The sequence below is a fragment of the Andrena cerasifolii genome, chromosome 12 (assembly GCF_050908995.1).
Source record: "Andrena cerasifolii isolate SP2316 chromosome 12, iyAndCera1_principal, whole genome shotgun sequence".
Lineage (NCBI taxonomy): Eukaryota > Metazoa > Arthropoda > Insecta > Hymenoptera > Andrenidae > Andrena > Andrena cerasifolii.
The window spans coordinates 3845331-3872382 of record NC_135129.1 but is presented as its reverse complement, the minus strand read 5'-3'; the positions used below and the strand labels follow the sequence as shown (position 1 = coordinate 3872382).

The 27052-nt window shown below is 37.8% G+C and overlaps 1 protein-coding gene across 2 annotated transcripts; it reads left to right on the top strand.

The window, feature by feature from the left end:
- Nucleotides 1-355: 355 nt before the first annotated feature.
- On the top strand, nt 356-26494 carry LOC143375056 (uncharacterized). Of its 2 annotated transcripts, XM_076823783.1 has the most exons (7): nt 356-457; nt 557-783; nt 16215-16472; nt 18836-18972; nt 20739-21189; nt 22633-22810; nt 23084-26494. In XM_076823783.1, the coding sequence occupies exons 2-7, from the start codon at nt 751-753 to the stop codon at nt 23323-23325; spliced, it is 1299 nt and encodes a 432-aa protein (XP_076679898.1). In that variant the 5' UTR covers nt 356-457; nt 557-750; the 3' UTR covers nt 23326-26494. The 2 variants fall into 2 exon arrangements, with proteins under 2 accessions (XP_076679898.1, XP_076679897.1); XM_076823782.1 differs by having other exon boundaries at nt 413-783.
- The last annotated feature ends 558 nt before the right edge of the window (nt 26495-27052 follow it).

Here is a 27052-nt window from a genome sequence, read left to right as displayed (position 1 = left end):
AACTTTATTAGCGACTATACCCCGCATGAAAAATGAAATTCCACAGTTCTCGGTACAACCGCGCAGTTTTCAAACATCTTTCCAGCCCTTAAGTCCCGCAGAAGATAAACTTCCCTTGCGCGGAGCCCAGGGGGGCTTAATTAAAACTAAGCGAACTCTCCGCGCTGACACAAATGGCGCGCCATTTCGCTGAACTAAATTAAACTGCGATCCTTCTGGCGTACAGATTGCAATTCATCAGCCGCATCGGACCGATTCATCAGTTTCGTCCGCTCCCGTCCAGCCAACAAGCCCGCGAAGATCGACACCTACATTCGCCGGGGGCATTCGTATTTCGGCCCCGAGGAGGGAAGGGACAGGCGAGAGAAGCTCGGCGATGAGGATCGCAGAGGTGGACCGAAGGAAAGAAGAGACGCAGTGTCCGTTCGAGGCCGTCGCTGCTAGCGAGGAGGACGCGGTAAGGATGGTTGTTAGCGGAGGCAGCAAGCATGCATTAACAGTACTCTGGATGGGCCGGTGGTTCTCTGGTTCCTTGGTTTCCGTTCCTCCCCTCCAGAGGACGGTGCCCGTTGGAGGAGCATCTACCACGGAGGGAGAATTCTTCCGTGGTACACGCGGCTCAGTTCGCCGGGAATCATCGTGAAAATTGCATCCCTCTGCCGGTGCGATCCCTCCTGCCGAGCGAGTGTGTTTTCGCGTGTTCCACGCCGAGCAACCAAGCGCCGGGATAGAAAGGGAAAGAACGAGATCATGTGGACTCTACTGATTGCTGGACTCTGCACGGTGAGCAGGGAATTTTTCAATTTTTTTATTCTGTCTGCCTACGCGCCACCCTTCTCCCCGCGGGTATGGGCACTCCAAAGAGATTTCGGCTCTGCTGCGGTCTCTTTCAATTTTCTATGGACCTATTTCTTTTTTAGTGACTTTGGAGTGCTTTTTTTGGGGCCTTGAATTAGTTGGAGGTTTTTATTAATAGTGCGATGAAGGGTGAGGGGGAAACGAGGGGTGTACATGCTTCGTGACTTTGGGATTTATGGCATATTTTGTTTCGGGGGCTACTGGGACTGCAGAACTGTCGAATCAAGGGTTGTAAAGTTCAAATGCCACCGTAAGATAATGTTAAAGTTTTTACAATACTAATTAAAAACAGGTAATGTCCACTCTGCACTGCAACGAAACAGTTAATTTTCTCGATAAAGCTTTGTCCCCTTACGCTTCAATTAATTATTGGTCGCATTTGGGTAATAGGGTAGTCCAGTTTTAGCGGTTTGGGGAAAACAGGATTAAACGTAAGATTCAGGGGGCATGCAATGAAGGAAAATATTATTTTTCACGAATTTATGAGGCAGATGTAAATGTGATTTTTATGCAGCGTAAAGAAAATAGTCAGGAACTATTTGTTATATAGAAACACTGAAATTTCACGAATAGTGGGCATAGAATATTTGTGCACTAAGCCATCGATGTGACGAGTTAATTATTCACTCTTTTTTATTCCATGAATATCAATGGTTCCTTTGGGGGGGATTTTGAAATGATGGTAAAGAAAAATATACCCCTCTTGCTTTTTTAACCCATTTTATAGTGCCAATTTAATTACAAATTTAAAAAAGAAATTTAAAAATATTTCCATTTTTGGTATAAATTTAATAGAGATCAGTTTTGAAAAATAAGCGATTTTTTCTCAGAAGCCAGGGAGCGAACTGACCCTTTTGCTCCCCCTCCCCTCCGGACGCCCATGGTGTTGTTACATGAAACACTTCTGTGTGGTTCACAGAGGTGCCTTTTGCCCAAGCTTTTATCTAACAAGGGGACATTTCCACCCCGAAAGTTTTATTCTGATTTTAATATTTCTGGTCAATGTTCAGAAATTTGTGGGGCTAATCGTAGATTTATACCCATTGCATTAGAAAGTACATTCATTAATAATTTAAAAAATTGATTCAACTCATTTTGAACTCAAAGAATTAGTTAAAAAGTAACACTAAATTGTGATTTTAAAATTATTAATAAATAATATCTTTTTCATTAGTTGTCTAAAATTCAAGATTCGTGAATATTGCATATTGACGTATGCAATAAACAATTTTTTTCCGCGAATATTCACCCTGAAAGGAATGAAATCAGCCCTTAATGTTGTCGCGTTTTTTCAGTTTTACGATATAACTTTATTTTTCTTTTGGCAGTATGATAGAGAATAAAAAACTGAACAATTTTTATATTGAAAATTTTCTTCTACTTCGCACCGTTGCAAAATTATATTACAAATTCTTTGTTGCAGCTTATATTATATTAGGAAAAAAACTTGAAATTCTATAGCCTTTGCGTAAGAAGACATCAAATATGGTTAAAAAAATGTTGTAACAAACTTTTTGTGATAATTCGCTCCTATGATGCTTTGAAATACGATATTATCTTCTGTGTTGAGAAATTATAATGAAGCAAATTGTAGAAGGAATCACGAATATTTGATCAATATTTCTATCGAAGAACGTTTAACACGTTTAGGCTATTTTTAAAACGGATAGGAGAAACATATTTTCGAAAAATTACTCCACATTATCTTACTTTGTAAATAATTTTGGTGTCACGGGCAGAAAACACTGTACTACGCGAGGAATAATTCAAATAAATATGTAAAATACTTGATCCAAAAATTTTAAAAGAAAGGAGATTCAAAGCATTACATTATCAAAATAATCTATTTGATATATCTCGAAATTACAAAATACACTACATGAACTGAAAAAAAGTACAGAAGTTATTGATTTACTTACGAATATCCAGATTATCAAAAATTGCAGACATTCGACGAATCCATCTTTCAGAAAATGGCCAAAAATTTAGAAAATAATAAAAAAAGGAACAAAAATATTTTGTCCAAAAATTCACTCCACTTTTAACCCTCGTGCAACGAATGCAGTGTCATTTTGATGCAACTCTGACAAAATTCGATCACGATGTTACATTTCTGACAGCAATGGCAAAATATAGTATAAGATGCCTAAATTGCAGTAACATTATTTTTAAAAATCATACAGGAGACACATATATTTTATGTATCAAAAGTTCGTGAATATTTTTTTTATGTATTTTTTAATTACCTATTTATGTGGGATTAATTCATTTTATATCCAATTTTTCTCGTGAATCCCGTTTACCATAGAAATCAGGGCCGTTCCTGTGGGGGTGCAGAAGGTGCCCCCGCACCTGGGCGACCGCATTCCTATTATTACGTGTAAAGTTTTGACTAATAACAATAATAACCGAAACTCTTTTGCACGATAACTGTTTAAAATTCTGTATATATAGATATAAAAGCAAACACTGTATATAAAATTCTTAATTAAAAAATATTAAATTAATAAGGGCGGCAATATTGTGTTTGCACCTGGGCGGCCAAAACTCAAGAACGGCCCTGATAGAAATGTTGCTATGGGTCGAACTGACCCTGCATTCGTCTCACGCGACCATATCCACCATTCGTCTACCGAGACTTAAATACTATTCATCTTCACAAGATATATGCTACCACGTAATATATATTAAATTACACATACGATACAAAGATAAAGATTGGCATCCAAGCACTATAGAAGGAAGACGTTGTTACCTTCGTTCGTTAATAACTCAAGCCCCTTGACTCACCACTAACGAAACGTTCACGAAACTCACTAACTGTACGCGACGGGCGCGGATAGAAGCGATTCGATTTCATCCTGCCGAAGTGGCGATGGGGGCAGCAGGGCGGGATTTATGGCGTCGTAAAGAAACGGTTGCGGTTCTTTCGTACAAAACGACGAAAAAAACGTATATATATATAGTTATCTAGAAGGCAATCTCGAGAGAGGGGACGAGCAGCGAGGCCCGTTTCGCGTAACAGATTTCGGTTGTTTGTCTCTCTTCCCGTTAAGTTTCCGCGCATCAATCGAATCGAGGCGCACATATGCACGCGCGAAGGCCCCGTCTGTGCGCTCGTAACAGAACGGGGAAGGGGACAGTGATTTCGAGCAGCGCGGACGGCACTTTTGCTACACGTAACGGAACAGAAATTGGACGAGCCGAAGTGTCCGAGCCTGTTCGACATTATGTTAAGTTATGTAAAGTTTCGGGTCACGCGTTTTACTGGATGCCCTGTGCGAAGCAAAATGTTTAAAGAAATATTTGTACTGTTTGATTGTTTATACTGTTAAATTGTTACCGATTTGCAGCACAGGATTTATTATATGGACTCTAAGTAGGCGATTGACTGTATGTACTTCAGGCCCAGGTGGCAAGTGCTCTGAGGGGCCCATTTTTGGGGGAATATGAAGAGGTAGTTTACTAAAAATGGGCCCAGTGTTGTAGTACGGGAAAAAATGTAGTGTTTGGATACTTATACCTAATCATAATTTTTATTTTTGAGATGGGGCCCTGCGGGGCCTTCTGTGCAGGGACCTAGGCGGCAACTGTGCATCAGCTGCCCTGTTAAGAGGGGATTCTCGTCTAACAGCCCCAAAAGTAACGGATATTTATTTTTTTTTTTAAAAAGCTGTTCGTCATATTGGATTAAACTTTTTTGGGATATAAGGAGGCATCTTTTAGCTTGCAGAAAATATTTTTTTTACGTCGATCCTTCTTGTTATTTATTAATTATTGTGGAAGCTTGTCCACCTCTTCGACGATGTAACTCCTGCTGTCGGGATGCGTAGCAATTATCACAGTCATCTGATTGCAAAAATAATAGAAGTTTCTTAAAGGTAGATTGTGTATTCTGGGATTGGTCCACTTTGAAGAAAAAAAGTGAAAAATTGAAAGAGTTATAGCGTTTGAAAGAAACAGTAAGTTTTTTCCTTAGACAAATTTTTCATGTTATTCTTTACACCGACGAAAAAAGTATTATAAATACAAACTAAAATTAAAATTTTAGGTCCAGTCTCTGCGTAAATTAGTTAACTTTAAGAAAAATTTCTTCTTTTCGCAATCAGATGACTGTGACAGGTGCTACACCTGACGCCAACATCGTCGAAGAGATTCCACAATAATTAATAAATAATGAGAAGAATCGACATAAAAAAAATATTTTCTGCAAGTTTAAAGATGCCTCCTTATATCCCAATAGAGTTTAATGCAATATTAACAATAGTTTTTATGAAAAAAAATCATAAATTTCGAGGGCTGTTACACGAGAATCCCCCCTTAAATCCACTGTCTAATTCCACCTTAACATAGTACATATCTTACGTAATGAAAATTGACAGGATACCTGTCAAATATAGTTAACAACTACAGAAGATTGTGATAAGCCAATAAAAAGGCGGAGAGTAAATTCACGGTTTTATATTTTCTTTTTTTGAAACCGTAAATGCTGAAGATCCCGTAAAAAATGAATTTACATAGTCGTTCCTATCCTTCGAGCTAATAAAGATATCTAAGGCAGAACGAACGACTTGATAATGACAAGCATGAAACGATTTTCTAACGCACCGCTGTCATTGATAAAACCTGTTCTCGGTAATAAGCTGTTTACGACGTAACGCGTTAACCCTGAACCATAGAAAAACATTCTACGAGGTAATTCCCATCAGATCATTCTCATTCCTTCAAATTAATTTCAAGATTCAAAAATATTAATAGTGATTACTTTTTTCAAAAACTCACAAAATATCGACGCCATTCTTCTTTTTGATTTAAAAAAAAACGCGACTATTCAAACTTTGAAGTACCTACCACTTTTTGGCGCAGTTCAAAATTTTTAAAGTTGAAAATTTTAATGCCATTGGAGCCACTTTGGTTTTTTTAAGCGATCTTGAAGCAATAGGGGTGTGTGTTAACCATATAAAAATTCGGAAATGTTACATGGTTAGTCACATTTTAATAACAGATAAGTCTTTGGCTGCCTTTTTTACCAAATTTGTGATTTCATACGTGTCTCGTCGTACACGAGGTCACTTCGACCCATTTATGGGTAAATAATTTTAAATATCAACCATCGATTCCCGATCTCGATTTCGATCCAAAATTTTCCGGTCTCGATTTCGATCCAAATTTTTCTGATCTAGATTCCGTTTCGAAATTTTCCGGTTTCGATTTCGATAAAAAATTTCCCGTCTTGATTTTGTTAAAAAAATTTCCGACCTCGATTTCGATCCAAAATTTTCCGATCTCGATTTCGATCCAAATTTTTCTAATTTCGATTTCGTTCCGAAATTTTCCGGTTTCGATTTCGATAAAAAATTTCCCGATCTCGATTTCGATAAAAAATTTTCTGATCTCGATTTCATTCCTAAATTTTCCGGTTTCGATTTCGATCAAAAATTTCCCGTCTCGATTTTGTTAAAAAATTTTCCGATCTCGATTTCGATCCAAAATTTTCCGATCTCGATTTCGATCCAAATTTTTCTAATTTCGATTTCGTTCCGAAATTTTCCGGTTTCGATTTCGATAAAAATTTTCCAGATCCCGATTTCGATAAAAAATTTTCCAGTCTCGATTTTGTTCCGAAATTTTCCGATCTCGATTTCACTAAAAAAAAATCCGATCTCGATTTCGATCCAAATTTTTCTGATCTCGATTTCGTTCCGAAATTTTCCGGTTTCGATCCAAACTCGATCTTCCGAATATACCCACATTCTCATTTTCCTTATTCACCTAATCCCAAGCGAACGGGCCAGGCACTTTTCTGCCTGAAAGCAATAAACCTCGAGACAGTAAATAACTTATGACCGGTAAACAATTCCAGTGTGCTCGTGAAAATACCGTGGAGAAATGAATAATACATTGGCAGCGCCGTTATCTTGTCAAATATGTGTACACTCAGCCAGTGTCTTGTATTATAATATGGTTTTTGACGGAGCCGCAATTTGCCTCGATAAATATGAAACGGCACCGATATACCCGCTCCCCATTACGTCTACGAATTCACCGTCGATGTTATGCCGCTATAACACTTTCTATTACTACATATTCACCGGCCAAATTGAATCCCCCCAGCCACCCCCGTCTGCCGTTCGGCGTTACCTGGTCGATCGAAAAAACATTAGCCTTTCGATAAAAGCATCCACCGTGGAATCGGCGCGCCCCATGGTTCGGCATTCAATTTGAAACACGGCTTGATTAAACTTCTATTAAACCCCCGCCAAGTGGAACACCTCCGCTGCGACGACCGCAGCAACGGAGGGGCACTTATGCTCGCGCTCTTCCTTTCGAACGGCACCGACTTCTTCTTTAATGTAAATAGTTCCCGTTTAACGATTCGGAAATCATCGTCGAACATACCGGCTCCTTCGACGTTACATTCAGCCCGGCCGAGAAGTTTTATACTCGACCTCTAGTTTCGCCATTTAACCTGTTAACCGCCACATTTTTTCTTATCGAAAGTGCCCCCTAGCTGGGAGTAGTAGGGAGGAATCTGCCCTCCTTAATTAAAATGTCCTATCTAGCATTTGACTATTTTTCAAGAAACGTTGAAATCTTTGAAGTTCCACGCGTATTTTACCTTTTAAGTGAAGTTAGAAAGCCCAACGTGCTTCGTAGGAATCTAGAAACAGTCTAATTTATTTATTTTTTTAGAAGAACCGCGCAAAAAAAATAATGGAAGTTCAGTGTTCTCGAATGTTTCGATAGAACATTTTAACTGAGGAGAACAGAATTGACAAAGGACGAGTTAAGTCGTCTTACTCGTAGGAGATGTGGACCAAAGACAGAAGGATTCGCTGATAACCACAAATCCAATTAATTCAGTCGCTAAAAACAAAGTAATAAAAAATATATATATATAAAAAATTTGAGTTAAACGCTTTTATTTAACCCTTCGTTGACACTCTGGATGCGAGCCACACATAAGCTGTATGCAAAATAATTACCTTTGATCCAAAACTGACGTATAAACTATTTTTTTTCTTAAAATATTATATCTGAATAACAACTCTGTAGATTGTTAGCTCCTAATATTGAAATTTGTAAAAGTCACAATTTGTTTATGATTTTCTTCGTTTTATTTCGATATATGGTAAGCTAGAATTTTTGCACGAAAATTTTGATAAAATTTCAATAAAAAATCTATTGGAATACATTCTAGAGACCTTGAAAATCACCCATGATTTTTTCCATAACGATTGAATTCTTTAGATGAGAATGGCAGTCGTTCAAAAATTGCTCTGGGTGTGAGCCACCCAGGTATGTCGAAATTGATCGAAAAAGTGTGTCAACGAAGGGTTAATTTGTTAATAAATGCACTAAAAGCTACAAAATAATTTAAATAAAATCGTGGGGCAGGATACTTCATAAGAGGATACGAATGAATTTCATACAGAATCAAGTCTCGAAATGAGGGATGAAAAACAATGAAAATCCTGCCCTACGATTTCATTTAAATTATTTTCTAATTTTTAGTGCATTTTTTCTCACCAATTCCTGATGATAACAGACCAATCAAAACAGAAGAAATACCTACCTGTAGATCTATGTAAAAAATTACAATGACCTCCCTAATTTTGAGGAAAGTTGGCTCGTAGACAAAAAGAGTACATCCAACATTTTGTTCCTTCAAAACGCAGCTGTCCATTGTCCTAAACACTTTACTTTTGTACATTTAAATCCAAGAAGAATGTTTAATTTTTTACCTGACGTGTCAACACGTTAAAGCGTTAAGATATTTAAGTATAAAATTAGAAACAACCCCTTCAACTAATAAAACTCCAAGCTCCCCTCACGACACCCCTTTATACTACCCCCTTAATGACTACAAAAGAATTAGCCTGATCAGTGGATCGTTTTCCAATTATCCTAACGATAATACAGGCTGAGTGTCTCGTTAGTACTCACAGCAGAAGAAAAAGAACACTATTGACAAAGTCCATACGCCGTTTTTTAATCAGGCACGCGCAACAAAGATTTCCGCTTCCTTGGCGTGTGCTCAATAATTAACATTTGCCTGCGCAGCATGGCCCCGGCGCGGGACGCATCAACAGATAAAAATTCCGTTCAACTGATACCGCATTATTAATTATAACGATGCCCACCGCAGTGTGCGCTTCGCGTTATAATGACCACCTCGTTTGACGTTCCTTTTGAAATTGCTTATTATCTAACAAAAGCGATCGCTTACACACCGCTCGCAGCGGTAAATCTAAAGAAAGAGTAGGCGAGTGCAACAGTGGAAGGTTGTTATTAAAAAGCTCCTTACCGTTAACGCAATTATTGTGTATCGTCGAAATTATCTTCTAGAAACGTTAAGTAATTTTGAAACACTCTTCGTCGCGAAATGAAAATTGAATCTGGATGTCGTTTTGAAATTCAATCGTTTGCCTCTGATTCTCATTTATTTGATAGCTGCTCGGGGCTAAGTGCATTGTAAGTGGTATTCAATATTTTATAAGTTCCCAAAAAATTGCAGTACTTATAGGATACTTGTATCTTGCGTGCAATTTTGCATCCTCTATGCAAAGGTATTAAGCTACTTTGGCTGTTGATTTTAAACTTTGTTTCACTTAATCACTTCACTTAGAGATTAAACTTCAGATTTGCAGAGTTGTAATTATAGCTTTCAACATAATTAGGTACGCGTAGTTTCACACGTATGTACCCTTAATCACTTCAGTATGCTTATGAGCATTAGAAATTGATTAATGTTTACACAGATGGAGGAAGTGGTCTAAACATGGGCTACCACTTTTATTTCAGGATTTTTGTCACACCTGTTGAGGGTTTCTGTGATCCGACACTTGAATCTGTATGTTCAATATGTTTAATTTATTAGGGTAAGGGACCCAATTACTGACACCTAACCAATTAAGCTATTTTACTTAAAATAACGAATAAATTAACGTTGTAAAGTTATACAGAAAAAGAATTATGTAATTCAACCTATAATCTATACTATAGATTATATACTATAGTTTATTTATTTGTTATTTTAAGTAAAATAGCTTAAGGTGACAGTAATTGGTTAGATGTCAGTAATTGGGTCCTTTATCCTATACGCAAGTGAAATAAGGTGAAAATAAATAATCTTCGTTTCAAATTATCTATTTAAAATAACAGCACAAATTTTCGCTTTTGAAAATGGGGTATAAATATGGGCTACTATTAAAATAATCTAAAAGAACAGTGCAAACTGCATATTTTCAGACTGAATCTTTTTAAACCACGTCCAAAATGCTAATAAAAATAAACTTAGAAGGGGATGGTGTATTTACAATAGTCAAAGGTGCATATGTCCTTTCAACACCTGCACAGGCATGGTGTGCTCACATATAACACTGAAAACACTTCACCAAAAGTTCTACCTCTGTGTCTTTAGAGAAAAGTCTTCTGCAAAACATGCAACTCGCATTCTCATCATGTGGGTGCCCCGGCTGATGAGTTTCAACGTCGCTGAAATCGTCTTCAGCTTTGTAGCCCCTATTTAGACTACTTGCTCATGCTCATAGACGCTTAGAGCAGTGAAAGTCATTACTACGCGATGCTATTCATTAGAAAAAATTATGCGAAAACAAGCTTGCAATGTCAACAGTATAGTGCTCATAGCAAATTGACTTTTAGTTCACTAGATTATTCTTAAAAAAATAAAACAAATGTAGCTGTAAAATCTTGTAGATTCGTTCGTTCGTTCTTTTAAGATTAATCTATTTCATTATCTATTTCCCACAGCTCCTTTTCTTTCTCAGTCGTACTTTTACACCTTTGCCGATGGAGTGAAGCACCCACTATGACCTAATAATTCAACTAGCCCATATTTAGACCCCGGCCCAGATTTGCACCACTTCTTCTAATAATCATGTATGCATAATGCTTACAAACGTGCTAATGACAGTTATATGTATGTATAACATCTACAAAGCTGATAACAGTTCTACAGTGTGATTGACAGAAGCTAGCATAATATGCATACAAGGGGTTGCAAAAAGAGATTCAGGACTTATAGTGTAGATGCCACCTATTGAGTAAAAAATTGAATCTAGGTCGAAAAATCAAAACTTTTGCCTGCGCCCCCTTAATTTCTTCTGTCTTCACCTTTTGGCCAATCTGCATTGTATAACTTTTGATAATACCAATTTTTAAATTCCAATTCCAAAATACAGGAAATTCCAATGTTCTTATTATCAAAAAATTCGAGATACAATTCTTTAATCTTCTATTCCAATTTTTGAAAAGGGAAGCCAGATCAGCCACTAGACTTCTTTTGTGAAGTGTAGAAATTTTGAGCCTATGCTTTATAATACTAATAATAAGTAACACATGTAATTTGATATTTAAGGGGATGGTCCGTTTTAGAGCTCATAAAAATAGGCGATCTTTAGGAATTAATTAAAGCAAAACTACTACATATAATTTAATGGGACTTTTTGCATTGTATTAAGGATGTCTTAAATTATGCAAATATATTTTTTGTTTTATAATTAATCATTGCAAACGGCACTGGGAAGTCGTTAAAGTCGAGGCGTCAGAAAACTTGTAGCACCTAAATCAATGGTCTAAAATAGAAATCAATGCCAGATTATTAAAGGGCATGAAACTCCCTATTGGACACACCATTAAAAATGTCCAAAAATATTCACAAAGTTTCGGAATTTTTTGAATTCAAATGCCTATAACTTCAGGAACTTTTCGAAATTCACAAACTCCTTTTAAGCTCGCATTCTTAGAAGGTTGGACATTCAAACAATCAAAATAAAAAAAAAAAACGATTTTTAGACCAGAATTTCCCCCATTAAGACAGGTGAAAATGGACCCCGCACCGCCACCCTGGGGTTAACGTGGGTCCCGGTCCTGCCAGTTTATCAGCGTTATCGTAAAGAACCGCGTAATCTCGAGAGGTTGAGTGGCCTACCTCGGAGGAACAACCATGACCTGTATCACGATTACCTGTCTGGCTGACCGTACGATGGGCAACCTGTATGGTACGCATAACGAATATCTTAGGCGGGCATCAGAGCGTTTCTTTACACCGTTACTCGTATTGAAGTCTGCTCCCCTCGCGTGATGGTCACCTTGTTTCGTATCAAAGGTAACGCAGCACCGAGCATTAGGATAAGCAGCAAGGATATGCTTCTATGGCGATATCGAGGGAGAGGATCGTGGTGACCCGCGTTAATTAAAGATAGGCATTGCCACGGGATTAATTAACACACATGCGTGGACTTTGAATTAAAAGGATTGGGACGGGACGTGCTGACTGGGCAAATACAATGCTTCTGGAATTTGTTGGGAACAATGTAAACCCTAAAAGGTTTGTTGCGAAACTACTTGGCACTACCCCTAAATTAATCAATCTGAATTCCTGTTTTTGGATGTAATTATTTTTTTTAATATTGCGAGACGGGTTTGGGATTCGTGGGTAGAGATGGTGATTAATATTTTAATGTAGGAAGAAATAGAGTTAGCACCTTTTTGTCTTATGATGTGCTACTATAGATTATAGAGGGTGGAGTGAGAGAAGGTGTATATTTTGCAGAGTTCGGTATTAACTGAATAAAAAATTAGTTAAATAACAGATCAAATGAAAGTTAGTTTAACTTTAGATTATTTGAAGAATAAAGTTAGTTTTCTGTTCAACGAATAAAGCTAATTTTTTTATTCGACGAATAAAGCTAATTTTTTTATTCGACGAATAAAGCTAATTTTTTTATTCGACGAATAAAACTAATTTTTTTATTCGACGAATAAAGCTAATTTTTTTATTAACCCAGGTCAACTTTATTCGACAAATGACGAATGATTTTGTTAACTTTTATTCGTTACTAGCTTTACTACTCGGCTTCGCCCCAAATTTAGATTTTGATTTTATAAAAAAAAATTGTTTATAATTTTTTTTAGTTTTTTTTAAGTGAAAATAGTCACATTCATCTGGATTAGTCAGGCATAATGAGCTGAGGCATATTTCGTGACCCCAAAGTTTATCGTTCGAAAGTTTTTAGGCGACAGACAACCACACAAACATATAGAAGCTTTCTGCTTTATATATTAAGATTTGAAATTTTATTGAAATAAAATTTTTGCCCATCTCTGATATTTTAGAAATGGAGTAACTCTCTCCTTCATGATCACAATGTGTTATTGCTTTGGCTTGATTGAAAGTATAAACATATGGATTTAATATTTTATGGAAATCCAGGTGTTTCCAAAATAATTTCTTTCAATGCACTGTTGAATTCGCTTGGCAAAAATGTATTTTACCTTTTACTATACTTTTTGCAAGGTGCTTCTAATTTTGTCTTGAATTTAGGCTTCTAGTTCTTTAATAACGTCGACATGAGAAGCACTTTTTCTAAGACGACCCTGTAAGGAGAAGTCAACAAGGGACAAATCAGAAGAATTTGTTAGCCGTGGCACATCGCTAAATCGAGAGATTAAGATTAAACAGTCCTGTTGCTGTTTCGTGTACTGTTGATACTATTATCGCATTATTGGGGATACTAATATTTGTGCAACGCTTGAGCTCCCGATTCGGTGATATGCTGTGACCAGCAAGTCTCTTGATCTGCCCACTGTGTACTTATTTTTTCTGATGGAGCTACTTTGAGAAGACTTCTGTCGACACCACTGGCAAACTAAAAGCATGCATCGAAAAAGAAATTTGGGGGACCTTGTAAGAAATATCGCAAACGCCAATAGTTTCGCTGAACGACTTCAACTTGTTGCTTGATTTCAATTTGTTTGCAAAAATAAAAAAAAAATTAAGAGTCCTTGTAGAAAACACTGTATGTGTAAAAAATTAAGTTCTATGCAATAGTATTACTATTGGCACGTACAACATTTTCCCATAAATTAATTTTTTTAATTTTAGCACTTAGTGTTTTCTACAGGGACTCTTCAATTGTTTTTATAAATTTCTGTAAATCATCGATTTCAAATGCTTGTACTTTGAATGAATCGAAGTGTCATATCGTATGATAAATATCCTCCTGATTAGAAGTTCACACTCGTGGCAATGATTGCAGTAGTGTTGACACAAAAAAAATTAATTTCTTATCACGCGAACAAAATTACTCCAATTTGTTTCTAACGATAAAATTCCCAAAAGGAAACATCTTTCCACGTACTGCACATGAATTTTTAAAATAAACGATTTTAAAACTAAAACGAAATCTCTCTTATACATATATCTAATATTCACTATTCAAGAATTTTAAAATTCTTTTAATAATACTTCAAGGAACTTTCCAACTTTAGTAGCCTAATCTAAATAACTTAAAATAAGAAATAATAAAAAATAGGATTTCAGTGTCCAGTGGAAAGCTAGAATAGTGACAACCTCATCACGTTATCTTATGTCGTTGCTGCGAAGAGCTCCAATTAAGATAAGACGTATTATAAATTCTAATTAACGATGCGTCATTTATAAAATCATTCTGACAACGTACACGCGGTAAATAACATGGAAAGTACTGCGAAAAGTAGATTTGATTAAATTTCACCTGAAGGGGTGAAAATATGCTATGATAAAAGTTGTATGATAGGGGCTAATTGAATCTAAATTAAGGAACTAGGTAACATATACAACATATCTAAATATATAAAAAAAATTGCCAGTGAGCAATAACCTTTGTTTTTTAAATTCTGTTTCCATGCAGTGTCTTAACACACTGGAAATAGGGTGCAGAAATTTTCAGGTGGACGACTGATATGATCTGAGGCCGCGCTGGAGGAAAAAATAATGCCGGTTCATTCTGACCTAGAATTACCAGTTCAAGGTTGAAGAAACCGTTTCTTTTGAATCAGGGCACCGTTTATTTTCGGCATAAAATGTAAAGTTCAAGTACGAATGTGGGGCAGTACTCGTACGTACGGATACACAAGCGAAACTGAGCGGCTTTAAATTACCGTAAAGCGTCCAGTAATATTTCTATGATTGTTCCAACGGGCACGTATTTTTACACCAATCAAATAGATTTTATCAATTGACACGAGCGTGTCAATTAATAAAATAAAGGTTCCGTTACAAAATACAAGAGCGCATAAACTCCATGTTCCTTTGACTTTGCGTTACTACAACATTAAACTAACCACTGAGCGTGCATAAATCGATTTCAATGAAATATACAAATTAGTTGAATCTACAAAGGGGATTTTTCAATTCTCATTACAGGCTCGGGTAAAAAAGTTGAGAAAGCGACCTTCGCTATTTTCTTCCCTATTCCGCCCCACTGCAATTTTTGTCACACCTACGAAACACGCCACCTAGTAAACTAAGCCTTCTAGCTTCTCAAAAAGACTCAAACAATTTGGACCAATTTAAAAAAAGTTATTCCGCCTTAAGGGGGTATACCCGTTTGAACCCTCGGAAAATGTATACATTTTGTGGATTTTTTTACAAGTCAACGGTTTGATGCAGATTTCCCGTTTTTTAACTATGTTTACATAGTATTATGAACTACTTATAAAAAAAGTTTCAGTTAAAAAACTATTGTTTTTCGGAAGTTACGGATACATGTCCGAAAGTCTCTCGATTTTAGACGGCTAAACGGTGGCCCTAAAAACTCGCGCTACGTTCAACCAATTCACTTCCAATTTTGCATGCAGAATCATAATAAGATTCCGCATCGTCCAACGAAGGCTTTTTTTATTTCGATTCCCCGTTTATTATTTATAAAGGAAAAAGGTGGATTTTTCTCTTAGAAAAATTTAACTTTACCTTTGATCTCTCACCATTTCTTTATTTTTCAAAATTTTCAAAATCGCCTTCGTTGGACGATGCGGAATCTTATTATGATTCTGCATGCAAAATTTGAAGTAAATTGGTTGAACGTAGCGCGAGATTTTAGGGCCACCGTTTAGCCGTCTAAAATCGAGAGACTTTCGGACATGTATCCGTAACTTCCGAAAAACGATAGTTTTTTAACTGAAACTTTTTTTATAAGTAGTTCATAATACTATGTAAACATAGTTAAAAAACGGGAAATCTGCATCAAACCGTTGACTTGTAAAAAAATCCACAAAATGTATACATTTTCCGAGGGTTCAAACGGGTATACCCCCTTAAAGGGCGCCCAAATTCTTCAGTGGCCCACTGTACGTAACATCTTTCGTGTCAAATTAATCGCAGCATCGACTCGCGATTAAATATCGGGGCCGCGGTGCAAATAGAAGAAACCCTCCCTCCGTGGACCATGGGAGGAAAGGAAGAAACAAGGTCGTACGTAAGAACGAAATGAATCGCATACCAGGGCGTCCCAAGTGTCTGTCACTCGAGCAAAACCGTGTAGATGAATGGCGGTATGGTATTGTTTCAGGTGGCCGCCACCGTTGCCCAGGATTACGAGGTCTCTGACATCCAGTGCAGCGGCGCAGGATCAGCCGCCGATCTGCTGACAGCGAAGATCAAAAGGCCAGTCGGCTTCAGAGGGGCGCCGCTCTTCGCCGACGACAGATCCGCCAATCCGCTCACCGACATTCACTGCCAGATCAGGCCAGATCCCAACGATCCCCAGGAAGATAACTACTTCCTGAAGGTGACTGACTTCTCGAGATGCGGCATCCTGAAGAGAAACGTGAGTCACCGATCGAGATTTCGTTCGTCGCCCGGCCACCGAAACCTCCGACTGTGTCGCGACTCCCATCGGGCCTAGGGAGACAACCCCGATCGACCCTGACCACTGTGCCCTGGCAATATAGGCGGCATTTGCATGACTAACACAGCACAGGCCTTTGGCAGCATGAACACACAAATATAAACCTCCAAACAAAACAAAAAAGTAAATGAATTTCAGATAACAAAACGAGATAGAATGGAGGATAGTGGAAGGGAGAAGGAATTAAAATACTGTGGTATCAGCGAAAGTTAAACCCACACGAACACTGTATCTATCTAGGCGGCATTTGCGTGCGAAGTATTAACCCTAAGCCTGTGCAGAGCCAACTGAAACTAGTGGTGCAACTGGGAAGAGGGGATTACTCATAATAATAATTAGGTTTATTTGTACTGCAGGCTCACAGCCTATTAGAAAGTAGGTTGTTTGGTACCCACATCCTTACTTCTACCTCTGTTACATTATACTCTAGATTTGATTTAGCACGCGCGCATACTGTTGTATTCCGTATTTTTCGTATTACTTTTATTTTATTAAATAACTTTATACAAATAACGGAAACTAAGACGATTACAGATAAATACTAGATTATAGATTCAGAACTAGATTCTCGTGTCCAGACTATTCGGACTGAAGTGCTCAAGTGCTTCTGACTGGAAGAATTGCGTGTAATATATATATATGTACGGTTTTCGGTAAGCTGAAAAGTGGGGGTTGTCCTGAGTTTAACGGTCGTTAAGGGATGAGGCATAGAGATCGAGGTTCAAGGATGAGTAATAGGGTACGGATAAGGTCATAAAAGAAGGACTTCAGGATGCTTACTATTGCTATCTGGAAAACTAACGCGCTGACTAATACTTTATATAGATTTAAATGACGTTGGTATACAACAATACTAGCACCCGCATTATTCATGTATAATATACTAACTTACAAGGGAAGGACACCATGTGGTAGACACCGATTTTGATGAGCCTTGGCACGATGGATCTATGTCGAAAATAAGTAAATAATAATAGAGATATTTACATGGAAATCATTAAAAATTTCATAGTGGCCGTGGGGTTTTAATGGGTAAAAATCCCACACTACCCTGGCTCCCCCGGGGGATTCCCCTCTCAAGGAGGCGAGGTGGCTTTTGAAGATTTCCCCAAGTTAAAAAAAAAATTTATAAAAAAAATTTATAAAGTTTTTTTTAAAGTGGAGACATCTTCAAACAGCACCTCGATGCCTCCAGAAGGGAATCTCCCGCGGGCGCCAGGGTAGCGTGGCATTTCTACCCACTAAAACCCCACGACCTAAGGTTTGGCAGGCTGCTTTATTGCATCTTAAGCTATCGTTTTTATTTTTTCACTGTCACACAAAAATTCCACCGCATAGCAAACCTCAAATTAAGTTGTCGGACCGTTTTTGTACAAAAAATTCACAACGAATTAGTTATTCTTCGGCCCAACAAGACGCAATCCCCCTTAATAGTGAAAGGAATGCTAAATGTTTACAAGTATATACCCACTATATTCGCAATATCTATGACGTATTAACGTCACCCAACAACAGAAACCATCCAAATAAATGGCACCGTACTAATTAACGTACTTACTTCCAAAATGATAATTACTTTCGTCTAGAGCATTCCTACTGCTATCCTTCTCTCACTGGCCTCTTTGAATACGGTAATCAAACCGATTAGGAAATTATATTTCCAAAATATCCAGACGAGTGAGTGAAATCGCAGAACCACCCTCTTCCTGCCTCAGCGTGCAAAAGCGTAACAATTATAATTTCTTCTTCCACACTCATCCATTGATATCTGAAAGTGATATGATATCAATCTATCATTCTATGTGCTTAAAAAACTGACACATACTTTCCCTGCCAAATTATCAAATTTCCAGATAAATTAAGATAAACAGAACTCTCGCGACGTTTCACCAAATTCCCTGTTAATTGTTTACTATACATCCATATAGCCACTTCACGATTTAATCCAGCCAAGTTGAACGGATAAAAGTGCTTTTAATGCAAATTCAATAGAATTCATTAGGCGACTATGACAATTTATTTAAAGAATAAAATCCAGCTGTCTTTTCTTTTCACAATGCTCTTGAATTATTCCAGTCGCGGTTACATTAATCTGCTTTTTCTCTGGGGGGTGCGAGGACCCCTTGGCCCCCTCTGGGTGCGCCGCTGCTTCAGATATTCCACTTTTCTAAGCGTTTGTTATGTTTTCGGTGTATCGTATCCGTTTGGTAGCGGTTTCGAGAAAAGGGGGTACGTTTTGCTACTGTAATTTGACATGACAAACGCGATTGTATTGTTACCAGGGTTTCATTCACCTGCGAGTATGGTTCCCGGCGTTTCCTGGGGTGGTGATGCTGGCCGATCAAGAATTGATCCTGATGTGTCGACCGCCCGAGCCCACGTTGCTACGGCACAAAGCAGCCGGCTTTGCCGGCACCTTGTAAGTCAATACCCCACTTCGACAAAGTCACATTCCACTGGGCAATTGTGTGCAGCACAAAGCGAATTGGAATTTAAGCGTGAATTTCTCACCGACGCTTACACGCGCAGGCTATATCTATAAATTGTAACGAAACGTGGGAATTAAAATTCTTCCAGCTCAATTTCAAGAAAATAATCAGAGAAATGAAGAATTTATATTTCTTTCTAAATTAACGAAGGTGGCTGATTTCTCTGCATATAAGACAAGACGCAGGGGTGCGTTTAAGAGAAAGATATCGATGCCTTCGGTTAGTGTCGACGAAATTAAACTTTGAAAAGAATTATGCGTGCGCACGTCAATACGTTCCAATCTGAAAAATAGGGGTAGTTTTGCATTTCTAAGAAGAACAAAAAATAAGGAAGATACGAAGACGAATTGCTATTTTACTACGCCTGCTGGAGTACGTTTACCAGAAAAGTGGCAGAAGGTTATAGATAGCCAAAGAAAATGCTTTAATTAAGGAAAGATGAAGTATATCTGTACTTTTAAGGGAGGATGCCACTTTGGATGCATGGAAATCACAGGTTTATTTAGCAATTTTTCTCTGCTCAGTAATGAACTCAATAGAAAATCTGATTAATGGCTTTTGTTGTACATCCCTTGAAGATTAAGAGAAAAATATTTTTCAAAATATTTAACAGAACGGCGGTGCTAGAGTAGCTGCGCAATGGGTCTGGGCTAGGTCTGGGTCCTTTACAATTATTGACCCGCCAATCGGCGCTGCGCGGATCTCACAGACTATCCATGCGATTGACTTGAAAGAGTGACCCAAGAAATAGTCCCTTTTGTGGGTCCCACGATTTTGCAACTGAATTTTGTGTTAAATGATAGTTTATAATGAAACATCAATCACTCGAAATTTTCAAGTTCAGGTGACTATTAGTTTCTGAGATATGAGAGGTGAAAGACGTGAAAATTCATTAACGAAATTAGATTTTCAAAATTCACGAGAGAAAAAAAATCAAGAAATATAAATGTCTGTGTAGTAGGTGCGTTTTTAATATATCGTCCACAATGTTGAATTGGCCGCTTGATTTTTTTTTCGTGAATTTTGAATATCTAAGTTCAAATTCGTTATTATTTAATAATTGTTTAAATTATCGGAATGACATAAAAGTCTATACATCGAAGCGTATGGGCTGACGCGTTAATGAATATTCACTTCTTTCACCTCTCATATCTCAGAAACTAATTGTCACCTCAACTTGAAAATTTATTTATATTCCTTTGGAGAGAATCTTCCTTTTACGTTAATCTAAGGTAGTACGTACGGATTTCACCATTCCCTGAAAATATTTTAAGCTACACAGATTTCTATAACCAAATCTGCTAAAAGTCACAATGTTTCCTCAAACACTCCCTACTTCCATAAAAATGTTTATTTGGAAATATCCGCGCGTACTTCTTTACACTAACATAAAAGGAAGATTCTCCCAAAATTTCAAGTCAATCGGATGAATAGTTTCTGCGATCCGCCTTACTCAATCGCAAACGCCCCGCTGCGCAGCGTTTGTAAAATCGCCACTGTGTTAAAAAAAATAAACAAATATTTTGTTTAATCTTCAGGAGATGTATAATAAACGCCACTAATCAGATTTTCTGTCGAGTTCGTCATTTAAAAGAAAACAGTGCGTCCAGGGTGGCACCACCCTCAATTAAGACTTTGGGTTCAACAAAGCGAATGAATTTTTACAAAAGTTCCCTGAAAGCAATGTGTGTTTCAGTCCGCACGGGGCAAGGGTGTCAGGAGTGGTGGAGGAGACTCCAGGACGTCTGGAATACGAAGTGGCCCTTTATCGCGAGGCCACTGGCAACGTGTCAGACGCGTCAGGATCGCAGACCGTCGATCAAGCGGTTCCCATTGGCACGAAGCTGCAGCTGAGGGCACGGATCAGCCCGGACAGCGCGTGGGGTTACATTAAACTGCTGGAAGTGACCGTCAGCCCCGACCCTGACCAGCCTCACGCACCCGGAAGCGTCGTGCTGGTGAAGGACGGCTGCAGGAATCGTGACTTCGCGTCGATAATTCCTCATCAGCCGGCCCGCTACCGGGAGAGAAAGAACGAGGTTTTCCTCGACTTCGAGGCCTTTCTCCTCAGCTCCATGAGGGAGCGATCCACTTTGTGGATACACTCGCAGATTAAAGCCTGCATGGAACCGCAGGACTGCCAACCGGTAAGGGCATAATTTGCGGTCGAACCCTCCGCCGCGGTCGACGACTGAATGACTGGCTATTGAACGGCCGGTGGTCGTAACCCGCTATTTACAGCAACAATCACATTGTCCTTTACCCTCGGCCCGTTCTTCGAATTTGAATGGACCTGCCGCTTCTCGCGGCAATTCCTCCCCACCTTCTAAAGTAAAGAAAGACATACCAGGCACCACAAAATTGGTCCATGAAAGTTTCGTTTAATGACGGACACTCGGGTGGAAATCAACTAGGTACCAGTTGTTTTACTGATTCAATTTTGAAAATATATGTAGTTCAGTGTTATTTCTTACGCTGAACGGAATTGCTTTAGAATTAATGTGGTAACAGAATTTATTTTCATGAGTTGAAGAAAAAATCGAGGAAATGATAAGATTGAAAATTCGTACTCTTATCATTTTATTATTGCATACACAGCTGCAGAAATATTCAACTCGAAAACTTCGTTTTTTATACCTTAAGGGGGTATGCACCTAGAGAGGACTACAAACTGACGTTCTTTTGGAATTTTTTCTTAAGAAAGTATTAACTTTGTTGCACCCGTAATTTTGGGTTAATTGGGTCACATATTTGGCTATGAAACTTAATTTTTGTATGTAAAAATGTTAGTCGATTAATACAGTTATAGGGGCTCGTTCCAAATGCGTCATTCGCTGCAGTGATTTGCGGTAACCACTCTTAATTGAACAGATTTTACATGAAAGCAAAAAGCAGATTGGTTTCTTAAAATATAGTAACAAATGCTGTTTTTGACGTGGCCGATTTAGGAAAGGGTAGTTTTTAAGGGAACTGTAAAATCGCAACGACAAATTTTTGCCAATCGATTGTAAAAATTTCTTTGAATTTAGAATGCTACAAAATTGTATGAAATGACTATCTGTATAATTAGTTGCAATGCGCGTGATACGGGGGAAAGTATTTGTTGCATATAATGCGGCTGAAAATATAAAGTTACAATGCGTATGAAATTACGAAAATTGAAAAGTAGTTAACACAAATTGGTAAGGGTATTAATATTTTGAGAACTTGAGTATTTAATTACTTTATGTTTAAGCAAATATTTTTTAAAACGCTCACATCGAATTTCTTTGTTGGACAGAAAATGAAAGATGTATTTACTTATAAACAATGACTAGGTAATGAATGTTATTCGCGAATTTAGTTAAACGAATTATTTAGACGTATAAATATTTTCCTTTATTTGCTAATTATACCAGCACATACACAGGCACACATTAACTATTATTTCAAATAATATATTTTTCAAAAATGAAATCAGTTTCATTTCCTTTTAATTTTATCCGCGTCAATGTTGGTCGAAACCCTCATTCTACACCGCGAATATAAAAATTTAATTCGATAATTTGTATAACAAATACACAAATACTTTAATAAGCATGTACTTGCAGGATTTCTGCCTCGATCTTTTCGAACCATCGGGTCATGGAAAGAAGAGAAAAAGATCTGCAGAGGGAGAAGGAAACGCATCGCCTCCTAGAGTCGAGCGTTCGATAAAAGAATATAATGACTCGACGCCCTACACAAAATTCAAAGAAAATATCGAATACACGGTAATGATGCCGGATGGTAAGTTTGAAAAATTAATTATCCGTAAATCTCTCAAAATTCCAATACGGAAACTTTGAAACCAATACCAAGATAGAGTAATCCACAAAACTGTTTCATAGAAAAAGAAATTTATAATACAAGGTTCCTATAAGTGTACTCAGAACAGATCTTTATCCTATTCCCAGGATTACTATTTTCTTCACAAATACTTTTCTTAATACCCATGATCATAAAAATCTGTTAGCTTCTTAGTTCCACATGGCCGATTAAAACTAATCTCATAATTTCCAGATTTGTATCAGAAAGTGACTGCTGGCATCGAGAATAGCTGCGGTAGTTTCCTGTACGTCGCGACCGGATTGGGCGCGCTTCTGGTTTTATCAGCTTTTATCATGTGCTACCTAGCTTCTCGCTTGCACAATTTATCGTCGACCATGCCGCAGAATAAATCAATCGACGATCTCGTACGAGACCGCGCCAGAAAGTATTCTGAAACGACACCGGGCTATACCGGCCGATCCACGGTACAGTAGTAACAAAATATTGCGAACGTCGCACATTGTCATGCCCGCCCGAATTGGCCGAGCAAGTGTTTATGCGACGGAATAGAGACCGAAATTAACCAAATAATCCGCGATATACGTGGAACAAGAGGCATAAACTGCAAAGGGACCTAAATTATGTCATACGTAGGAATACAGTAAACTCTCGCTATAGGCGCGCGCTTGGGGCCAGCGGCGATCGCTCAACGCGTAGCGTCGACGATTCCGAGCCGCCGATGGCGCGAGGGAGAGACAGAATGGCACGCGAAAGACAAAGCGAGACAAAGTATCATGCTTCCCCTCTTTCGTAGCCAACGATAATATCCGTGTCGATTCTTTCGTCCCGTCTCGCTCGCTCTCGGGTTCTCTCACTCTCGACCGAAGGATTCCAAGAAATTGTGAGGACAGCCACGCGCATTTAACGCATAGTTGAATGCGCTTATAGCGAGAATTTACTGTACATACGTTTTCCTCGTCGGTGACGTTTAACAGAATATTAAAGCAGGAATAGAAAGCTTAAAATACGATATATATATACATACAGTAGGACTCCATTTATCCATAATTATAATACATGACGTCCACCTAACTGGATAGTTCGGATAATAGAAGTCCACTGATTCTCTCTTCTGTCAGTATTTATGCGTTCGGACCTTTTGTTTTATTGGTCGGGTGCAAGTAGGCCTCCCACCCGCCCGGGTTTCCCCGGATTTGTCCTCTTTTTCAGGGCGTCCGGGGGGATATTCTGTAGTGATCCGGGGTTGTCGATGCTGCTCGCTCAAACTCATAAATATTTTATCTTTATTTCTTGATTGCGGTTACAGGCTTGGGAAATCGTACCTAATATAAGAAATAGTTAAAAGTGTCCGGGTTTCAAGTGTCTTTCTGTCCTAGATTAGTGATCTATCACATTTACAGCGTTGCCTCGTTATAAGTCCGCGTCCCCTGTTTCGTTAGAAGTACATTTCTATCCTCCCTACTTCTTTTGTAGTCGCGAAGGCACGCAGCAGCGACAAGTCATAAAATTCGGTTGATATAGCGGCGGCAACGTCTTACTGAAAGAAGAAAGGCGAGCCGAATTGCATACCGTTTCGTTAGAAGTTCGGTCTGTCCCCCGAGAGTCGAACTTATAACGAGACAAAAGTGTACGCGTATTCTGCGCAACGATAAGAGTTCATATAAGTGGTGCATACGTCACAGGGACCCGGTTCGAATAATAAAAGCTTAGCAACGTGTTCGGCGAACCAGGTACTGGGATATAAATTCATTCGGGTACATGGAGTTCTACTGTACACTGCTTAAAATAGAATACATTTAATAAGACCTAATAGATTTATCATAAAGACATACAGATATATAATTTATATTATTTATAATGCAAGAAATCACAAAAAAACATACACCAATTTGCAGATATTACCGAGAACTAATCTGTTTCACGATTTTTCTCCCTAATCGATCATACACCTCGCACGTTTCATACCGTTTCGTACAACCAGTTGCACGAAGGGCTCATTAGTTTTCACGGTGAACATGTACAATCTCTGAAGTCCATTCCCTTTTTTTCACTCTCTGCATAAAATAATTGTTATTGATAAATTTATCAAACGTGCAGTGCTATTACGTGACCTGAGACAGTGCGTATGTTTATTTATAATAGTAATTCTAGACGAGTTGTAGGATAATGATTAGCGCCCGTTACAATCGGTCTCAATGTATCGGGCTTTTGCGGGGTACTTGTATACCTCCGATACGATGTATATACGTGCTCGCGATAAAATATTTATTATTTATACATGGAAGTTTATCGCCTACGGGCAGTGGCGGATTTAACAGGGCGGCCGATGGGCAGTTGCCACCTGGGCCCCTGCACAGAAGGCCCCCCAGGGCCCCATCCTTAAAAACAAATTATGATTATATTCAAAGCATATTTTTTCTGTATTATTACACTGAGTCCGGTTTTAGTAAACTGCAGCTTTATTTTCCCGAAAAATGGGCCCCTGCTCAGAAGGCCCCACTAGGGCCCTGTCTTAAAAAAAACTTATGATTTTATCCAAGCACTATATTGTTTCTATACTTTTCTGTACACTTACTCCCTTTTAGTAAATTACTGTTTTATTTTCCCGAAAAAATGGGCCCCTCGGAACGTTTACCACCTGGGCCTTTTTTCTTAAATCCGCCACTGCCTACGGGCGCTAGCTACAGACTGCGTAATCGAGTAACTGAAGTATTTAGGTAAATAAGTACAATGGAATATTTAATTGTGTACATGACTGCATAGCTTGACTATTTATTATGAAACGAAATGTTATTACACACTTATCCACGTCATTGTAATTTTAGGAATACTGAATTGCATGTAGAAAATTAAATTAAACGTTTGATTTCTTAAGGTTACAATCTCTTAAAGCTCTATAGCATTATTATATATACCGTTATGTTTCTACGAATATTTAGTGCAATGCGTGATAATACTGTGCGATCGCGCGCATATTTACGTGCTTGAATCAGTGACGAAGAACTTTAGCTGGAACGCATTGGAACACGGGACAAGATCTATGGCAAATTAAACAGTCGGATTACATCCACTGTACATAATCTTACATTATGCGTCACGGTCGAATTCTCACTTTGGTTAATGTTTTATAGTTCAGAATAAAAATAATGTAACGTTACGTTACAAAGTGTGGCACTTACGATTTATTTCATATATATATTTAACATTTGACTATAAATGTATATTTTCCTTGTACAATGCATTGTTCACTCGCATTAATTAAATATATGTATTTAACAATAACAATTGCAAATATTATTAATCCTTGTGTGCACAATAAATGCATACAGGTACCGCGCAATGAGCTTTGCTATTATAAAAGAGCATAAATCAATCACTTTTAATACACACGTGTATATATAAAATCAACAATGATTGCTAAATAATCAACAACACTTCATACACCGGACGACACAATAAACATATTTTGGTTAAATAATTCATTGACCTTTTACACGATTGTGAGACTATGAGGTATCATCCATGATCGCTAAGATATCATGACTTTACAATTTATAGAATACCATTGTTTTAACTCTTAAGTGATCCTGACGGACTGTTACGATTTTACGTCCTAATTCATACTTTTGCAGTGAATATTTTCAAATAAGAAAGCAATCGAGTATACCATATGTTACAACACTTTGTATTACAGCTGCTGTTTCAAGATATTCAGTATGTAAATTATATTTTAAAACTATAAAATCGTAATACTCCGATTAACCGGTTAAGAGCTAATATTTACAATTAAACGTACGATTTCTATTTGTAAACTTATTTACTTCTTACATTTCATTCTTGCCCTTTAATTCTTACGAAACCAAATTGTAAATTATATGTAATAAAATTGTCTAACGACTAAGAAACATACTCTCTTTGGCTTCAAACGTATCGTAGAATTTAGTTGTTACTTCATAAACTTATGAAAACTAATTTTATAATAATATAATACAACGTGTCAGAAACTCTAAGAATTTCAAATTCTTTTGCATGAAACCAGTGTAAAAAGAATAAAAATTTATAGGGTACGTCAATGATAGTGACTTTACGAAAATATAAGTCGTATGTGACGTAAAAACGTGCTGGCGCTTAGGTCGTTCCTTTCTGTCTTTATATACATACGTATTTGAATATGATGCTGCTAAGATTATTAAGAAAAAA

What these genes read in the sequence shown, in the direction of transcription:
- LOC143375056 (XM_076823783.1), top strand. Translation starts at nt 751, where the DNA reads ATGTGGACTCTACTGATTGCTGGACTCTGCACG. An exon ending in TGATTGCTGGACTCTGCACG is followed by an intron (nt 784 to 16,214) that starts GTGAGCAGGGAA and finishes GTATTGTTTCAG; the next exon opens with GTGGCCGCCACCGTTGCCCA. An exon ending in CACGGTAATGATGCCGGATG is followed by an intron (nt 22,811 to 23,083) that starts GTAAGTTTGAAA and finishes CATAATTTCCAG; the next exon opens with ATTTGTATCAGAAAGTGACT.